The sequence below is a fragment of the Mytilus edulis genome, chromosome 12, assembly GCF_963676685.1.
Source record: "Mytilus edulis chromosome 12, xbMytEdul2.2, whole genome shotgun sequence".
NCBI classification, from domain to species: domain Eukaryota; kingdom Metazoa; phylum Mollusca; class Bivalvia; order Mytilida; family Mytilidae; genus Mytilus; species Mytilus edulis.
Window position 1 is genome coordinate 31,666,191 of NC_092355.1, and position 18,186 is coordinate 31,684,376.

The 18,186-nt window shown below is 32.4% G+C and overlaps 1 protein-coding gene across 2 annotated transcripts in view; it reads right to left on the minus strand.

Moving 5' to 3' along the window:
- Positions 1 to 15,169: 15,169 nt before the first annotated feature.
- LOC139498255 (solute carrier organic anion transporter family member 5A1-like) overlaps positions 15,170 to 18,186 on the minus strand; it is an 85,387-nt gene continuing 82,370 nt past the window's right edge. For both annotated transcript variants that reach the window (XM_071286626.1, XM_071286625.1), the window contains exons 11-12: positions 16,047 to 16,144; positions 15,170 to 15,662 (exon numbers count right to left, since the gene is read on the minus strand). In XM_071286626.1, coding sequence (XP_071142727.1) covers positions 15,405 to 15,662; positions 16,047 to 16,144 — 356 coding nt within the window. In that variant the 3' untranslated portion in view covers positions 15,170 to 15,404. The remainder of the gene's footprint in view (positions 15,663 to 16,046; positions 16,145 to 18,186) is intronic.

Here is an 18,186-nt window from a genome sequence, read left to right on the forward strand (position 1 = left end):
AAATATTGTATCATCATGAAATGTACATGCAATGTAATTATTAAATGTTTTAATTACATTATGTGTATGTTTATGTGTATGTTTCTTTATGATACATTAATTTGATTGGCTAACAACAATAATGCATCATTCTGATTAAAACCTTTATTTCAAAATGAAATGTAGCATTCATGATGACACCAGCTCCCAGAATAAGGGACGACATCAAAAGTTCAATGAAGGATAAAAAACTTAATTCACATAGTTTTTTCACTGACCCCCACACCCCCCCTCTTAACTTAATTTGGGAAAAATTGGTTGACCAATAGGGATATATGTAAAATCGATTTTAGATTAACAAAACTTGCAGCAATGTTGACCCCACCCCCAAACTATTTGATTTAAGTTTTTATCCTACATCGATCTTTTGATGTCGTCCCTAAAGTGCACAGGTAAATTAAAGAAAAAGATGATAGATCCTAGCACTTCTGTGCTTTATACAAAATGTACTTTAAATGTTTTTACACCCCCAATAAATAAAAAAAAAAAGGAAGCATTTAATTTTAAAATGAAATGTTTTATGAAATTTTGGAGAGAATAGTCAGTTTGACTTTAGAAACATTCAGTTTGGATGATTTACCATTTTTGTCTTGCCTACTTTGAAATTCTTAGATAATGGATTACAGAACAATCTGACAGAAGGTAAATTAAAGAAAAAGATGATAGATCCTAGCACTTCTGTGCTTTATACAAAATGTACTTTAAATGTTTTTACACCCCCAATAAATTTAAAAAAAAAGGAAGCATTTAATTTTAAAATGAAATGTTTTATGAAATTTTGGAGAGAATAGTCAGTTTGACTTTAGAAACATTCAGTTTGGATGATTTACCATTTTTGTCTTGCCTACTTTGAAATTCTTAGATAATGGATTACAGAACAATCTGACAGAAGGGAAAGTGTAAACAGAAATTTACTGTCTGCCTGATGTTTTTTTTTTCACCTACCGCTATTTTCATGGTTTGATGACTGCTTAAATTCCTTAATCATATTTTAGAATAAATTGTTGCTCTGCAACAAAGTTGTCCGAGCCATACACTTCAACCATTGTCCCTCATTCCATCATTCAACAACAAACCATTAAACAGTCTTTTTTTCTAAATGCCTTTAGATAGTGGGTTGATTTTTGGTATGATAGTTAACAATACTGAGTTGCAGTTAAAAATTTGTTCTGTTCTGCTAATTTTTGCAAAGCTTTGAAAATCACAGTAATACATTTTTTTTATCTATGCCTTCATATATCCGTATCCGGCTGGTTGTTGAGCCTTCGACTTTTGTCGCTGAAAGCTCGTCATTTGGATAGTGGCAGCGGCGGCGGTGGCGTTAGCTAACTTCTTAAAAGCTTTATATTTTAGAAGATGGAAGACCTGGATGCTTCATACTTTGTATATGGATGCCTCATGTTACGAAGTTTCTGTCAGTCACATGTCCAATGTCCTTGACCTCATTTTCATGGTTCAGTGACTACTTGAAAAAAAATTAAGATTTTTTATAATGTTAAATTCTCTCTTATTATAAGTAAAAGGATAACTATATTTGGTATTTGAGTACCTTGCAAGGTCCTCATGCCCGTCAGACAGTTTTCACTTGACCTCGACCTCATTTCATGGATCAGTAAACAAAGTTAAGTTTTGGTGGTCAAGTCCATATCTCAGATACTATAAGCAATAGGTCTAGTATATTCAGTGTATGGAAGCACTGTAAGGTGTACATGTCCAACTGGCAGGTTTCATCTGACCTTGACCTCATTTTCATGGTTCAGTGGTTATAGTTAAGTTTTTGTGTTTTGGTCTGTTTTTCTTATACTGTATGCAATAGGTCTACTATATTTGGTGTATAGAATGATTGTAAGGTGTACATGTCTAGCTGGCAGGTGTCATCTGACCTTGACCTCATTTTCATGGTTCAGTGGTCAAAGCTAGGTTTTTGAGTTTTAAGCTTTTTTTCTAATACTATATGCAATAGGTCAACTATATTTGGTGTATGGTAATATTTTATGATCTATATGTCAGTCGCACAGGTTTTATTTGACCTTGACCTCATTTTCACGGTTCATTTGATCAGTGTTAAGTTTTTGTGTTTTGGTCTGTTTTTCTTAACCTATAAGCAATAGGTCAACTACATTTGTTGTATGGAAGAATTGTTAGCTGTACATGTCTGCCTGGCATGGTTTGTCTGACCTTGACCTCATTTTCATGGTTCATTGGTCAATGTTAAATTTTCTTGGTTAATGTTTAGTTTATGTGACAGTTGTAATAAAGCTTTATATTTAGGACTATCAACATAATATCAATGATTAGTAAAGAAGGCGAGACATTTCAGCTGTGCACTCTTGTTTTTATACGACCGCAAAAAAAGTTTTGGGATCGTATAACAGTGCGATGTCGTCATCTGCGTTGTCCAAAGACACGAAGGTTGGGATTGATTTTGGGGATGTTGGTCCCAACTATTTAGGAATTAAGGGTCCAAAACAAGCATTTTTCTACTTTCAGGATAATAACTGTGTATAAGTATTTTAATTGCTCAGACATTGTACCACAATGTTTAATACTGCAAGTAGAAGGTTTGGATTCATTTTGGGGGTTATGGTGCCAAAGTTAAGAAATAAAGGGCCAAAAAGGGGCCAAAAACAAGCATTTTTGTAGTTTCTGGACAATAACTTGTGTGTAAGCGTATGGATTTCTCTGACATTGTACCACAAAGTTCCAAATCACAAAAGGAAGGCTGGGATGGAGTTTGGGGGTTATTGCCCCATTCATGCAGGAATTAGGGGCCAAAAAAGGACTAAAAACAAAGCATTTTTAGCTCACCTGGCCTAAAAGGCCATGTGAGCTTTTCTCATCACTTGGCGTCCGTCGTCGTCGTCGTCGTCGACGTCGTCTGTCGTCGTTAACAATTTTTCAAACATCTTCTCCTCTGAAACTACTGAATGGATTTGAATGAAACTTAACATGATTGTTCCTTAGTATATCCTGCACAAAATGTGCGCTTTGATTTTTGATCCGTCAAAAAACATGGCCGCCGTTACTTAAAATAGAACATAGGGGTCAAATGCAGTTTTTGGCTTATATCTCAAAAAAGAAAGCATTTAGAGCAAATCTGACAAAGTAAAAATGTTCATTAGGTCAAGATCTATCAGCCCTGAAATTTTCAGATGAATCAAACAAACCATTGTTGGGTTGCTGCCACTTAATTGGTAATTTTAAGGAAATTTTGCAGTTTTTGGTCATTATCTTGAATATTATTATAGATAAAGATAAACTGTAAACAGCAAAAAAGATCAGCAAAGTAAAATCTACAAATAAGTTAATATCACCAAAATTGTCAATTGACCCCTTAAGGGGTTATTGTCCTTTAATGACAATTTTTCACAATTTGTTCATCATATTTGCTAACTTTAAAAAATCTTCTCCTCTGAAACTACTGAATGGATTTGGTTAAAACTTAGCATGATTGTTCCTTAGATTATCCTGCACAAAGTGTGTGCTTTGATTTTTGATCCGTCAAAAAACATGGCCGCCGTTACTTAAAATAGAACATAGGGGTCAAATGCAGTTTTTGGCTTATATCTCAAAAACGAAAGCATTAAGAGCAAATCTGACATGGAGTAAAAATGTTCATTAGGTCAATATCTATCAGCCCTGAAATTTTCAGATGAATCAAACATCCAATTGTTGGGTTGCTGCCACTTAATTGGTAATTTTAAGGAAATTTTGCAGTTTTTGGTCATTATCTTGAATATTATTATAGATAAAGATAAACTGTAAACAGCAAATATGATCAGCAAAGTAAGATCTACAAATAAGTCAACTTGACCAAAATTGTCAATTGACCTCTTTAGGAGTTATTGCCCTTTAAAGACTTTTTTCACAATTTGTTCATCATGTTGACTTACTTTAAAAAATCTTCTCTTATGAAACTGCTGTATCAATTTCAGCCAAACTTAGGCTAAATGAGTTTCAGAGTTTCAGAGTATCTAGTATAAATTTTATATTTCATTTCCTTGTATGTCAAGAAACATAGCTCCTATGGCTAAAATAGAACATAGGAGAAAATGATTTTTTTTGCTTTTGAAGAAAATTAAGGACGAATCAAAGAACATTTAAATAAATTGAAAAGCCAAAATAATCATTGATGAGAGATTAAACCAAAAAAATTCAGGTGAGCGATTCAGGCTCTTGAGAGCCTCTTGTTCTAGTTTCCAGACAATAACTTGTGTTTAAGTGTATGGATCTCTCTGAAATTGTACTAAAAGGTTCCATATACTACAATAGAAATACTGGGTTCAAGTATTGGGGTAATTGTTCCAAGGGGGGATTCAAAAAGGTTGGGGGGCCTATTTTTTTAAGGGGTTCAATTTTTTTTCTCTCCAAATTTTTGAAAAGTTTCAAGAAGAAATCTTTATGTGCACAGTATTGTGTAATACTATTGTAAGATCTTGACATTTGTTTTGTGTCAGAAACCTATATTATGTCAAAAATTTGATCACAATCCAAATTCAGAGCTGTATCAACCTTGAATGTTGTGTCCATACTGGCCCCATTTGTTCAGAGTTTGACCTCTGTGGTTGTATCAAGCTGCACCCTGCGGAGTATTTTATTGGACTTTAAAAATTGTTGAAAATCAGTTATACAGACCCTAGGGTAACCTATAGTTGTTAATTTCTGTGTCATTTGGTCTTTTGTGGAGATTTGTCTCATTTGCAATTATACCAAATCTTATATTTACTTTCTATACTCCTTCAGAATTTGTGCTGATTATATATCTGCCATGATGAGTTGCAGATAAAGTTTGTTTCGTTACGCTATGCTGATTTTCTTGTGGTTTCAAGTGACTTGAAACTTTGAACACATCTTGTTAGAACTGGAGTACATCCACTTCCTGTTAGCTGATAATTTGAAATTTAACTACTCGATTGATTAAGGAAATTTTTCATCAAACTATTATTGGTTTTGAAAGCTGGATACAATCCATGCAACTATATATAGATCACAATACAGCCTTCAACAAAGAGACACAAACCACACAGAAAGCTATAAGGGAGCTACCATTTGATGTTTAAAGGGGGGGGGGGCTAGGATGAAATTTGAAAAAAATAGGCAGGACAGGAGTTTTGAGTAAAAAAAAGGCAGGATGAAACACTTGCAAAAAAAAAAGTCAGGACGACAATTTAGGTAAAAAAAGTCAGGATAAACTAAAAAAAAAGAAGGCAGGACAGAACAGAGTGAAAAATAAAAAATGCTGGACCATAAAAATCAAATGGTAGCTCCCTAAAGGGTTTTGACATGACATAATCTAGAACAATTCAACAAGAAAACCAACATGATTTACTAATTTGTTGTGTATTGATGATATAGGTTACGCTTGTTTTCTGTATTAGTAGACTGACTGTTAAGTCAAAGCCCTGAAATTTAACAAAAATTGAGCTTTCCTGTTTTGACTTTCCTTCCCTATAAAAATTGAATTATTGCCTTTGATGAGCAGTTTCATATGATAAGTTCAAATCATGAGATCATGTTTCTTTCTGGTTCACTCATTTTGATAGAATTATGCCTCAAAGGTTCAGCCCTCCTTATTATCTAGCCATCATCAAACACAGGAATATAATTACCAATTTATTTGACTAAGCTTGGTAGTTTGTACACAAGTCTTAATGATGATGGATTTAATTTTGTGTGTTTATGCCACTTTTGGGCTATTTTGTGGCGGCAATTTTTAATTGGTGGAGGGAGCCAGAGTGCCAGGATAAACCACTGACATTCCATAGGAAAACTGACAATCCTAAATCAATTAAGATTGGAATCGAGTTCACCTGCATATGTTGGGTTCGAACTCACAACCTCAGTGTTGACTGGCTAGTGATTACAGTAGTAACAACTTTGAACAGTCCGCCGCTCAGGCCCCAATCTTAATGATGATGATGGATGGCTGCTATCAGTAAATTTGCATATCAAATGCATTTTCAGGACCAGACATGTTAGTGCAATAATATTGTGAGCCCTGCATTGGACTAGACTGACACGCTGAGCTGGCTTTTTTAATGCTAGTTCATAAGGCAACACTCCGACACATTATTCTGACTACAAGCTAACCAGTCTTGGATAGAGTTGTCTCTTTGGCACTCATACCACATCTTCTTATATCTATTTGATTTAGACCCAACTACAAAATGCCAAGTGTTTAGCTAAGAAGCAGTATAAAATACCAATTTTAGAATCTTTGGAGTGTGAGACCCAGCTACGGTACAAAACTCAGAACCACCCACACTTTCTGTCATTTCTGACGGAGAGAAATTGAGTATACAAACTAGAGGCTCTGTAAAGCCTGTATCACTCACATTCAAGAAAGGACTCTCTCCAACAAATGATGAGAATAGAAAATCAAGGTTTTAACATGTTTAATGGAGTACATTTTCTTCCATGTAATTTTTATTTTATATCCATCCTATCCTGCACTGGTATTATCATCTTTCATTTTCCATTGATGAAATCTGTCTGCATTATATTGTTTCTTCTGTATAAATAAATTGGTGCAATTTGGATAGTATATATATATTGCAAATGTTAAAACAGGTATTCTGAGTGGGTTTTTTTCTAAATTGACTAGAGGTACACAAGATCTCACAAAACATGTTTAACACTGCTGCATTTTTGCACCTGTCCCAAGTCAAGAACCTCTGGCCTTTGTTTGTCTTGTATTATTTTTAATAAAGTTCATTTATATATTTTGCAGTTTAGTATGACGTCAATTATCACTGAACATATTTTTGTTGAGAGGCCAGCCGAAGCACGCCTCAGGGTGTGGCATTTTCTCGCAGTGTTGATGACTTATTAGTGGCCTTCTGATGTTTTCTGCTCTTTGGTTGAGTCGTTGTCTCTTTGACACATTCCCCATTTCCATCCTTAATTTTATTACAAAGTGAATGAACCATGAATGAGGGGGTTGAGTCACATGATCTCCACAGAAATGAGATGCTTCAAAACTAATAAATCAGCAAGCCAAATATGGTGTAACCAAAAGTCATTCCTCAGAAACAAACCACCTCAAAAACTTACAAAACCTATAAACAGACTTATTAAGAAGGGATATAGTTACGATACTGTTGTCAGATCATGAAAAATTGCATATTTTGAATTTAATACTGATTCACTTATAGGGTCTTTGCATCGGAACTAAACACATTTATTTAAAAATCAGTTGTTGGCATGACAAGGGTTATGTTCTTCTCATATATTTTATGATAGTATGATACTAAACCCCTAACGGGAGGGATTGTGCCTGATATTCATATGATGAAGACATAATCTTTCAATCAGTTTACCAGTAATTGAGGTCTTCAGCTGGCATGTCAGTTAACTGCTGGTAGTCTGTTGTTATTTATGTATTATTGTCATTTTTTTTATTTTCTTTTGTTACATCTTCTGACATCGGACTCAGACTTCTCTTGAAATGAATTTTACTGTGCGTATTGTTATGCGTTTACTTTTCTACATTGGCTAGAGGTATAGGGGGAGGGTTGAGATCTCAAAATCTCATAAACATGTTTAACCCAGCCGCAATTTTGAGCCTGTCCCCAAGTCAGGAGCCGCCTTTGTTAGTCTTGTGATTTTTAATTGTAGTTTCTTGTGTATAATTCAGAGTTTAGTACGACGTCCATTATCACTGAACTAGTATACATATTTTTTTAAGGGGCCAGCTGAAGGACGCCTCCGGGTGTGGGAGTTTCTCGCTACATTGAAGACTCATTGGTGGCCTTGGGCTGTTGTCTGCTCTATGGTCAGGTTGTTGTCGATTTGACACATTCCCCATTTCCTCTATCAATTTTATTTCATATCACATATCAGAAATTGTTGACAGAAGCCACAGCGGAAACAACATGCTCAAGTCCCGTCTAAACTACTCTGTTGTTGTGTTGTGGGGAGACAAAAAAAGACAAAGTAAAAAGACAATTTTTTATATATAATTATGGCATTCACATATCACATGATGCCATATAATATAACAAGTGACATAATAAAATGGAAGGATGAAGGCCTTGATTCACACAGCATCATTCTGTCGATGGGGAGAGGGGGATATCCATACTTTTCTAAAAGGCAAATTATATGTTTAACTTGAAACAAACCTGTGACAGAGGGTCCGGTCCCATGGTCCCACTGTCCTACCTTTTCTCCACCAAAATAAATATATATTTTCGCAAATTTGTCATTTTTTTTCCCTTTGTGGTCCCCTTGGATGAAAATTCTGGATCAGCTAGTCATAAAAAATTCTCAAAAATGAGCATTATACCATATTTTTTTATTCTAAGGATAAACTTATTACCTATGAATCCCATGCCCAATAAAATTAAATAGCAAGTATGGTTTGACTGTGGTTGGCATTTTAGATATTTCAAAAATCTACAATTCGATTGGTAGAGAAAATATGAACTGGTTCCTGGTCTAAATTATAACTGATTTAGGAATGTGCTGTGATCACTTAAGGAATCTCTTCATCAACAAAACCCTGAATTTATTATCACAATATCTATACAATATAACAAATGGCAACCAAAATAAACATATTTACAATCTGTCAATAAAAAAACAAACTTCTGGACTGTCTCAAAGATGATATTATTTCAATTCTGCACTGTCTCAAATATGATATTATTTCAATTCTGTACTGTCTCAAAATTCTGGACTGTCACTAAGATGATATTATTTCAATTCTGGACTGTCTCAAAGATGATATTATTTCAATTCTGGACTGTCTCAAAGATGATATTATTTCAATTCTGGACTGTCTCAAAGATGATATGATATCAATTCTAGACTGTCTTAAAGATGATATTATTTCAATTCTGGACTGTATAAAAGATGATACTATATCAATATAACTAATAATGATGTTTCAGAAAAATTATTTGCAAATCATATGTATTAAAGAATGAAAGTCCTTTAGTTTTTTGTTTTTTTAAGAAACCAAAAGAAACAAGAAAATTGTAATATTTGCAAATAAAGCTGAAATTGAAAAGGTTGAGTCAATCAAATACAAATTTTCTATCATTTATCAAATTCTAAATTTGCAGACTAAAAAGAAGAGATTATTTTTTTTATTATTGGTTGTCAAAAAGACATACATGTATAATATGAATAAATTCATTGATACAGTACCCAAGTCAAATTTATACTGAATTCAATCCTAAAGACTTTTGCTAATTTTAACAACATGGAAAAAAGTGTCATTGCAGTTACCAATCATATCAGATGTTTGTAACATTGCTGTTTAAAATAACTCACAGAATGCCGTTTAAAATAACGCCTGTAATGCTTTTTCTGTAATCTTTAGGAATCTTCAACTTCCAACACAACTATACTTATCTGGCCTGATATGGATTTTCACAAAAAAAGATGCGCTCAATCTGATTCCTGTACTTTCATTTAAAAAAATGAAAATTGGAAATTTTTCATCGTTCATTTTACAAAATAAAATTTGAAATGAAAAAAACAAAACACATACAGAATTATTGTGGAAGAGTAAAAAACCTATTTATTAGAGGGAGGCCATTTTTTTTTATGGAAATAACATTTAAGACACTTACGACCAATTATGAAAATACAAACACATAATCTTCCCCACAAAAAGTTAAAACCAAGTTTATCATGAGAAATTAAAACCATCAAAAAAGTTCTATTACCTAAAACTTGTGGTTAGGTTTGAACTAATTTAAAAACTGTGGGGAAAAAATGTATTACAAAAGCTACATTTTTATACTATAAAATTGAGACTGGAAATGGGGAATGTGCCAAAGAGACAACAACCCGACCATAGAAAAAACAACAGCAGAAGGTCACCAACAGGTCTTCAATGTAGCGAGAAATTCCTGCACCCAGAGGCGTCCTTCAGCTGGCCCCTAAATGATATTATTATTACTGTATTGTTACATTTGGCAAGAATGTGGTCATTTATACATTTTTTAGCGTACAAAAACTATAAACAATATAGTAAGCACTTCTTGGTAAAACATGGCATATAACAAACTGATGAATAAAAAACAATGTACATTAATGAACATAATTTACATACAATTTTGACACAATGAATACAAATGAGTAGTTGAAATCTTTACCAAGATGAGACATGAACAATATATAACACTTTGTTAACAAAAAAACTCTGGACAGATAAAATTACGGTTATTCCATTAAAATGTAAGCAGGAAGGTAGGAAGGGAACTTTCATTATTGAATATGGGTCATGGGTCTTTTTTTTCAGTATGTGTCTATTACCATTATGCAAAATTATCTAAAAATTGGTTCTTGGTTGTAGGGATATTTTGAAAGTCCCTTCCTACCCTCCCACATACATTTTAATGGAACAGCCCTTACTATAAATATGTCCATTTTTTATGACTATATTTGACACTTGAACTATACACCTTATCACTATTTGTCCGCCATTACTAGATATCACACAGGTTCCTGTAAAATTTTGACGTACTAAAACAAAATATCTGATGCCACAATGGAAAAGTGATTGTTGTATGCATCAAAAGTTCAAGCGAGCTGGGATTAACGATAAGGTGTATTGATGTCATGCTACAATGAATTTTGAGGTGTGGCATCAAACATTTTTTCTGGTGATGTCAAAATTTAACAGGGAAATTTGTGATGTCCAGTAGTAATAAAGTGTATGTATACAATTATATCTGGCTTTTTCAAAGTTCAAAAATGTTTAAGGTGGTACCTAACACTACAGGGAGGTAACTCTGTAAAATCAGCTAAACGTTTTAATTACCTTGTGTTGTTAAGGGAATATTAAGCTTCTCAATGATCAAAATTAGTGTTTGTCAAACTGCTATATTACCAGTCTAATTTTTCTGATTAAATGGTTGGTTCAAATTTTTTGAAATTTTTATATTTTTGTCAAATGGTCAAAGTAAATATTTTGTCAAAATTTTATGAAAATTAAACGAGCCAAATAAATTTTAGTCAAGGTGTTGGGTACCACCTTAATATTTATATTCTTATGTTCCAATTTCAACCTATTCAATACTTGTTTGTGAAATCTAGATACATTTTGGAAAAAGAACAAAATCAACATGTTTAAATGTACAAAAATGATGTTTAAAAGCTATCACATCAAGAAACCATACACAAAATTTATCAAATATCATACATTGTACAAAAATATACAAATATTTGGATGGAATTTTACATTGCATTACACAACAAGTATTTATAACTTAAATGGGAGTGAGTATATTTATTAAATGACGTCACCACGGCTGCTATCCATTAACTAGCAAAACTCAGTTAAAAAGTTCATTCTTAAACTTGTGTAATCCAAAAAAGTATTGTGCTAGCTGGTTAACAGATCTTTGATAATCTCATAAAGATTATTACATGTATTAACTAAATTCTAGACAAGGTACATTTGTGTCCCAATATATAAGTGCATGCAACTCATAGCTAAAACCAACTTTTTTAAAAAGAGTAATACTCCTTGAAAATATTAATTTAAATAGAAAATTGCATTGTTAGTGCTTTCAAGCCAACACTTTTTTAGGATACTTATAATACATTTTAAAGAAGCTATTATATTTTTTAGTTATTGAACCTTTCCATGCAAAACTGGTTTAATAGCAACATTAGCAAATGATTTAACAATTTAACTTTGATAATTACTTGCCATTCAGAATATAATTTATACTGTGAATTCATAATTATTTTCGTGGGCTTCATATATACAGATGAACCACTAATTCGAAGGTTCAAAAACTACAAATTTTCTTTAGAATTTGTATGCTGAAATTGGAAAAAACATGAAATCAAATATTCATGAATATGCAAATTTTCCTCAATCCACGAAAATTAATAACCCATGTAAATACATAAATCCACTGTAGTTGAAATGATGACAATGTCAACAAGGGGGGTCTCATTGGGGGGTTCCAATCCCGGATCCCGCTTACTGTTTTGTCAGATTCCTGTATCCCGCTTACACTATGTAACTAAGCAATTCTCATTTTTTTCTGTCATTTCCTGGGTCCCACAAGGCCTTGTTTCCTGTTTTCACGACACATAATTTGACTTTCACGTGTCACGCTTACTAAAAATCGGCAATCCTGTGTCACGCTTAGACCCCAATGAGACCCACAACAAGCTAATGGCGAGATATTATTTACAATTATTTATAAACAAACTACCTGCAATATATTCTGAATATCAAATTTATAAAAATCAATGACAAACTGATATATTATCCTTTATAATGCTGTTTCTCCACAATCAATGTTAGACAACAAAAACAATTATGAACAGGGTCCATTATATACATACATTGTATTATACTCTACTTTCAAAATAATTTTTAAGTATTCTATTTATTTCACCCAAAAAGACTTTCTGTAAATTTATGATATCAATAATGATAACTCACATTCTTTCCCTCAAGTCACAATTATTAAACTTGCATTTTTGTAAATTATTAAAAAATCTCCATAACTTCGTAATTTACATTATCATATACTCAGTAGTAAATACAGATAAATTGTATGTGTAGTACAATCAATGGCAAGCGTACTGTATCAGCCATCTGTGATGATATCGATATCAGCACATTGGCAAAAACTTCATCACACCTTTAATCTGTATGACATCACGTCATCGATTGCAGTCACTGTTGCAAAGGTTTTATCAAAACCCTTATCTGTATGACGTTATGTCAAACCAATTATCTGTATGACGTCATTTCACACCTTATCTATATGAAGTCATGTCACAAAAAACATCTACTTGAGGTATATGTATATAATAAAGTGTATATGATATGGCTTTTTCAATACATGTATCACACACCGTATCAGCAGAGCTCTTGGGATTATATTGGTGTCTCGGGTTGATACGGATGCAATATTGAAAACGCCATATGATATTCTCAATATATAATGCCGCTTCTACACAATCAATGAAAGACAACAAAAACAAATATTAACAGGGTCCATTATACATACATTGTATTATACTCTAGTTTCAAAATAATTTTTGTAAGTAATAAATTATCTTATTAATTTCATGAAAAAAACTACTGTAAATTTAGAAATTAATGTGACACCATGAGTTTCACAATAATAAGAACTCACATTCTGATATCTGATACATATATATATGCATGAAACTTTCCCTAAAATCACAATTATAAAACTTGCAATTTTGTTATCAAAAATATCTCAATAATTTCTGAATTTACAGTACTACACAGGAACACATAGTTATACCATTTTGAATAGGCTGAATGTAAAATCTGTTTTAATAATAGCTGGACTGCTGACTAATATATGAACACAGGCTTCAATGCCTCTATGACTAGATTTGGCAAAAAAATAATGCATTTTGTTATTAAACAATTGACCAGAAATAAATTTGAACACTTTTTGCTTTTATGGGTACCATGCTCTCTTCAAGGTCAGGAATAGTCAAAGTCAAACTCCAGCAAGGTCAAGGTCAAGCAAAACCTTGAAAAAGTTCTACTTGCTTCTGAAGCACTCATGTTGGAGTTTGAATAATGAACTTGGATGTGACAAAGTTAAAAACACAAATTCTTAAAAGAAGTCCAGGATTCAAATTTATATCAGTTTAACTTTCTTATTTAAAAAAAATTTAATGCCCCTTTCACTGACCCTTGCTATATCATGAGAAAAAGTTTTCATTAGTGGAAGAAGCCAACAACATGGAGAGAGAAACAGGATGACAGACCTTCTGCAGAAATACCGACATTCCTTGTAAATTTAAACCATTTACCACACCTCGCCATTCCAGCTTCCTTAAAAAATATACATGAGGCTCCCACAGGGTACCCCCTCAGGTCGCAAGGTCGCTTTTAAATTCATCAAGGTCGTTTTTAAGGGAAATGTACAGGTCGCAGGTAGTTTTTTTCCAAAGACAGAGGACGGAAGTCGGTCGGAGGTTGTTTTTTCCAAATTTTACAGGTCGCAGGTCGTTTTTAGAAGGCCCTCAGGTCAGAAGTCGCCTCTAAAAAGCCCAGAGGTCGCAGGTTGTTTTTGACCCTGCGGGAGCCTCATGCATGTAATGCCAAAATTTAAGATTCAAGTTGTTTTTTACTATCATCACAGATAACTGGACATTCCTGTTTCTAATTCTACAAAACAATACAAAATAACATATGCAATATAAAATACAATTATCATCCTTAGCAATACTGATACATATTTTGGCTAATATTTGATTCCAACAACAATAAATAACACATCTTGCATTGATATTTTGCAACAACTTCTTTTACAATAAATAACATAAAACATATTTTCACACCTCAACTTTCTAAAGTACTTTTCAATGTACTAATTCAGAAATTCGACTTACTAGTGTTCTCCAAAGGATACTTTAGCATCCAGTTTATATTCTGTAACCTCTTTAAATCACAATTCTATAATAAATCAATTTCACCTAACTCCTATTCAAATACAATTTTAATAACTTAAAATATTTACTCCTTCAAAAAAAATAATGATGAAAAACTATATAATATTATAGTATTATATCTATATGTTTTGTCATAAATAAATCTGGTGGGTGAACAATTTAAAAAATCAAAGGATATATATATATGTTTATTCTCTTTCAAACACTGAAGATATTTTTTCCTTTAATGATAAGGAATAGGATTTATTAAGTCTATTTAAAATAAATGGAGAATATGTCCATGGGACACAGATGATGCTCCTGCAAACACAAATAAATAATGGTAAGAGGAACGCCACATACAAACTTGATATGTGCTTTGTGGTAAATTGAAATAAGCATTGTGTACAATCTTCATAAAATTTGGTTGTGGCAAACTTAAGTTAGAGAATGTTAAACTAATGTAACGAAAAACAGACAAACAGACATACAGACAAACTAGGATTACACTTAATGCCCTAGGCTAGGATTATACTTAATGCCCACTCGCCGCGATATAGCCTTGTTGTGCTAATGCGGCGTAAAGCAACCAACAATCAATCAATAATTCAATTAATGCCCCCTCTGCTACTGCAGGGTTGGAATATTATGTACCAGTACTCAAAAATCAAACCAAAATTGCACATAACTAAAATATCATATATATTTATTAAAACAATTTAAAAAAAAATTGTGAAAGTATCATGACCTGTTACATATTTAACTTTTGTTTTTAGTATTCAAAATTTTAGTTTATTTCAACTTCACAGGTGAAAGACACCAACCAAAAAGTAACTTCATGCACAATTTGACAAAGTTACAAAATCGAACTGCAAAAATACAAACATCTTACATTTTAACAATTATTTAACCTAAAATATACACAAGCACTTAGGAAAAATAGAATCTGAAAGCTCTGTAAATCATACTGTAGACTCTGTATCAAGCATTGATGAAAAGACAGTTGGCTCACAAGGAACATCATCTCCAGCTTCAGAACTCTTGTGGCGATATTTTAACTTCCTGTTCCACTGATCTGGTTCACTGAACTGCTTGTCAGATTCACCATCACCTGAATGTTTGACTTCACTTTTTTTGTCTTTTGGATGTTTGTAATGTCTTTGGTCATAATCCAAATCCATCCTTTCTACTGAAGACACAGAATTAAAAATATCTCTCACCTGAAAAAATGAAAAAAGCAACTCAAGAATACTGAAATCTCTAGGGTTTTTTATACAAATTTTGCAGTATTGATTTATCCACGCTTTTTGAAGAATTGAATTTTCAATGACATCATATTCCAAATTCAAATGTATTATAAGTTTCCTGAATCATAAAGCCCCTCAAAAAGTGGTATGTTCATAACATAAAATAACCCTTTAATATATGATTTTGTCTCTGCTTCCAGAAAAATACATGTTAATATAAACATTGCAAATATGTTAAAAGTGGCTATTTTTAAAATAAGTACACCAACAAAGCTTCATGTCAAATCTGCCAGACAAGGCAAAATGTGAAAAAAAATATCCCCCCAAAAAGACTTGGTTTTAGTAAATAAAACTAACTGTTATGGTTCCTGTGTCTTCTTTGTCTCTTATATACATCAGTACCCATACAGAGAAAAATAATATAGCACCTAGACACTTCAGACCAGCTGAAACACCTGAAATAATAAAACAGAGGATAAAAAGATAGAACTATACATCAAAACACAGCATTATCATGGTCAACATCTACTGTTTCCTTACAATATAGGTCCAAGGACACAGTTATCGTCCTTTGTTTTTCGTTGTCTACAAATATAGTCCCTAGTGGAAACAGTGTATAACTTGCATGTTTTATTTGACACACTTTCCCAATTTATTTCTTGATATTAAATGCATGAAATATAAGTAGGGGGATTTAATTACATCTTAAAAAAATTGGGTGCTAAATCTTCATGTTAAGTAGTGATTTGGTCCAGTTCAAACAGGTCAAATTTTATCACGTCTGAAGCTGTCAAACTGAATTTTACACCCCCTTATAACAGAATTGTCAATATTTTGAGTTAGAGCTGGTAGAAGTTTCTATAATTTTGATATTATTTGTCTCACTGGTAATACACTACACTGTAAAAATCTTTTTGAGAAAGAGCAGGTGCGATTTTTTTAATTTGAATTTATTGTCTAAAAGAAATGCACTACGAAATAACTGTGTTCTCAGACCAATATAATTACATGTATTGATAAGAATAATTGAATAATTATGTTGTATAATCTTATCATTCATGTTTAATATTTCTTGATGTACACACATGTTGATTTAGTTGATTATTGACTCTCATAAATCTCTACAGATTGGCTTATATATACAAAATGTATCTTTTATAAATGTATTGTGTAATTTTAAATATAAGGCCAGGATTTTTTAATTTGTTGGTTTACGGATCCGCCGACCCGATTTTGACGATTTTCAGAATAAAATTAAATTGACTTTTCATGCTTTTTTATTCCCGCCGACCCTAACAAAAACATTATTACAAAAAAATGAATAAAATTTCTTTTTTTTTATGAAATGAAATGCATTAACCACTAACAGAATTGATAATACTTTAATCTGGTGTGAAAACTAAAACTTCCAATTTACGTATCTAAAAATAGACAAATCAATCATAACTGACTTGAAATGTCGTTTGTGCAAATAATGTATCGGAACGAAACCTGTGTTTAAAACCCATTACGCATTAAGTTTGTTTCTCTTATTTGTCATCATTCCGTAAGATAGAACATGGAAAATGACAAGTTGAAGAAATTAATTAAAACAAATCCTTTGGAATTTTCTTCAGACTTGTGTCATTGACAATAAATTTTTTTTTTACTCCATTTGGATATAAAAAACGGGAATGCATGACAACTGATGAACCTGATTTCCTTTTTCCAGTGGGCGAGTCTTACATTTTTGACACGTGTGTTGAGACTTATTTTCTTACGACATTTTTCTTTTTTTTTCTTTATCAGTTTTCCTGTTTGAAGATCATTAGGACCAAGTTTCCTGAAATTTATTTAGGGCTACGTTTGTGAAATGATGATTTAATTTCGTCTTTGTCCGTGGACATAAACCCCCTTTTTTCCCAGAAAACTATTAGACGATGTCATGCGATCTTTATGGCAGCTATAAGCAATAATGTTTCATCGAACTTATATATAAGAAATGATGATCAAATAGCAAACCAAACATATTGTTAGAAAGGTGAAATATATATTTTTTTGCATATTTTTCTGTTTTGAGAGATATTTTTTTTAATTTTTTTTCCCTGACCGACTGACCAACCCGACGTTTTCATGGAGAAAATCTGTAAACCAACAAGTTAAAAAAACCCTGGCCTAAGGTGAGATGTAAATTAAATATTGAATTGAACTGTATAAAAAGTGAAATATAATGTAGCTTAATGACACCACAATGATTGATTGATTGCTATGGAGTAACTTCGCCATAATTGACCTCATATATGTTCCAATTTGTACTACCAAAGCATGAAAGATCATCCTCAGGTCAATTTTAACTTTTCTATGATGTACATGTATTATGTGTACTCTTGTTTATCTAAATTTTTTGTCATTGTATCATCGTCTTTTTCTTTAACTTTAGTTTTGTTGCAGTGCCTTTTCTTTTTTTTCCTGAATTTTATATCAACCTGAATCATCTTTTAATACTTTAATAATATGA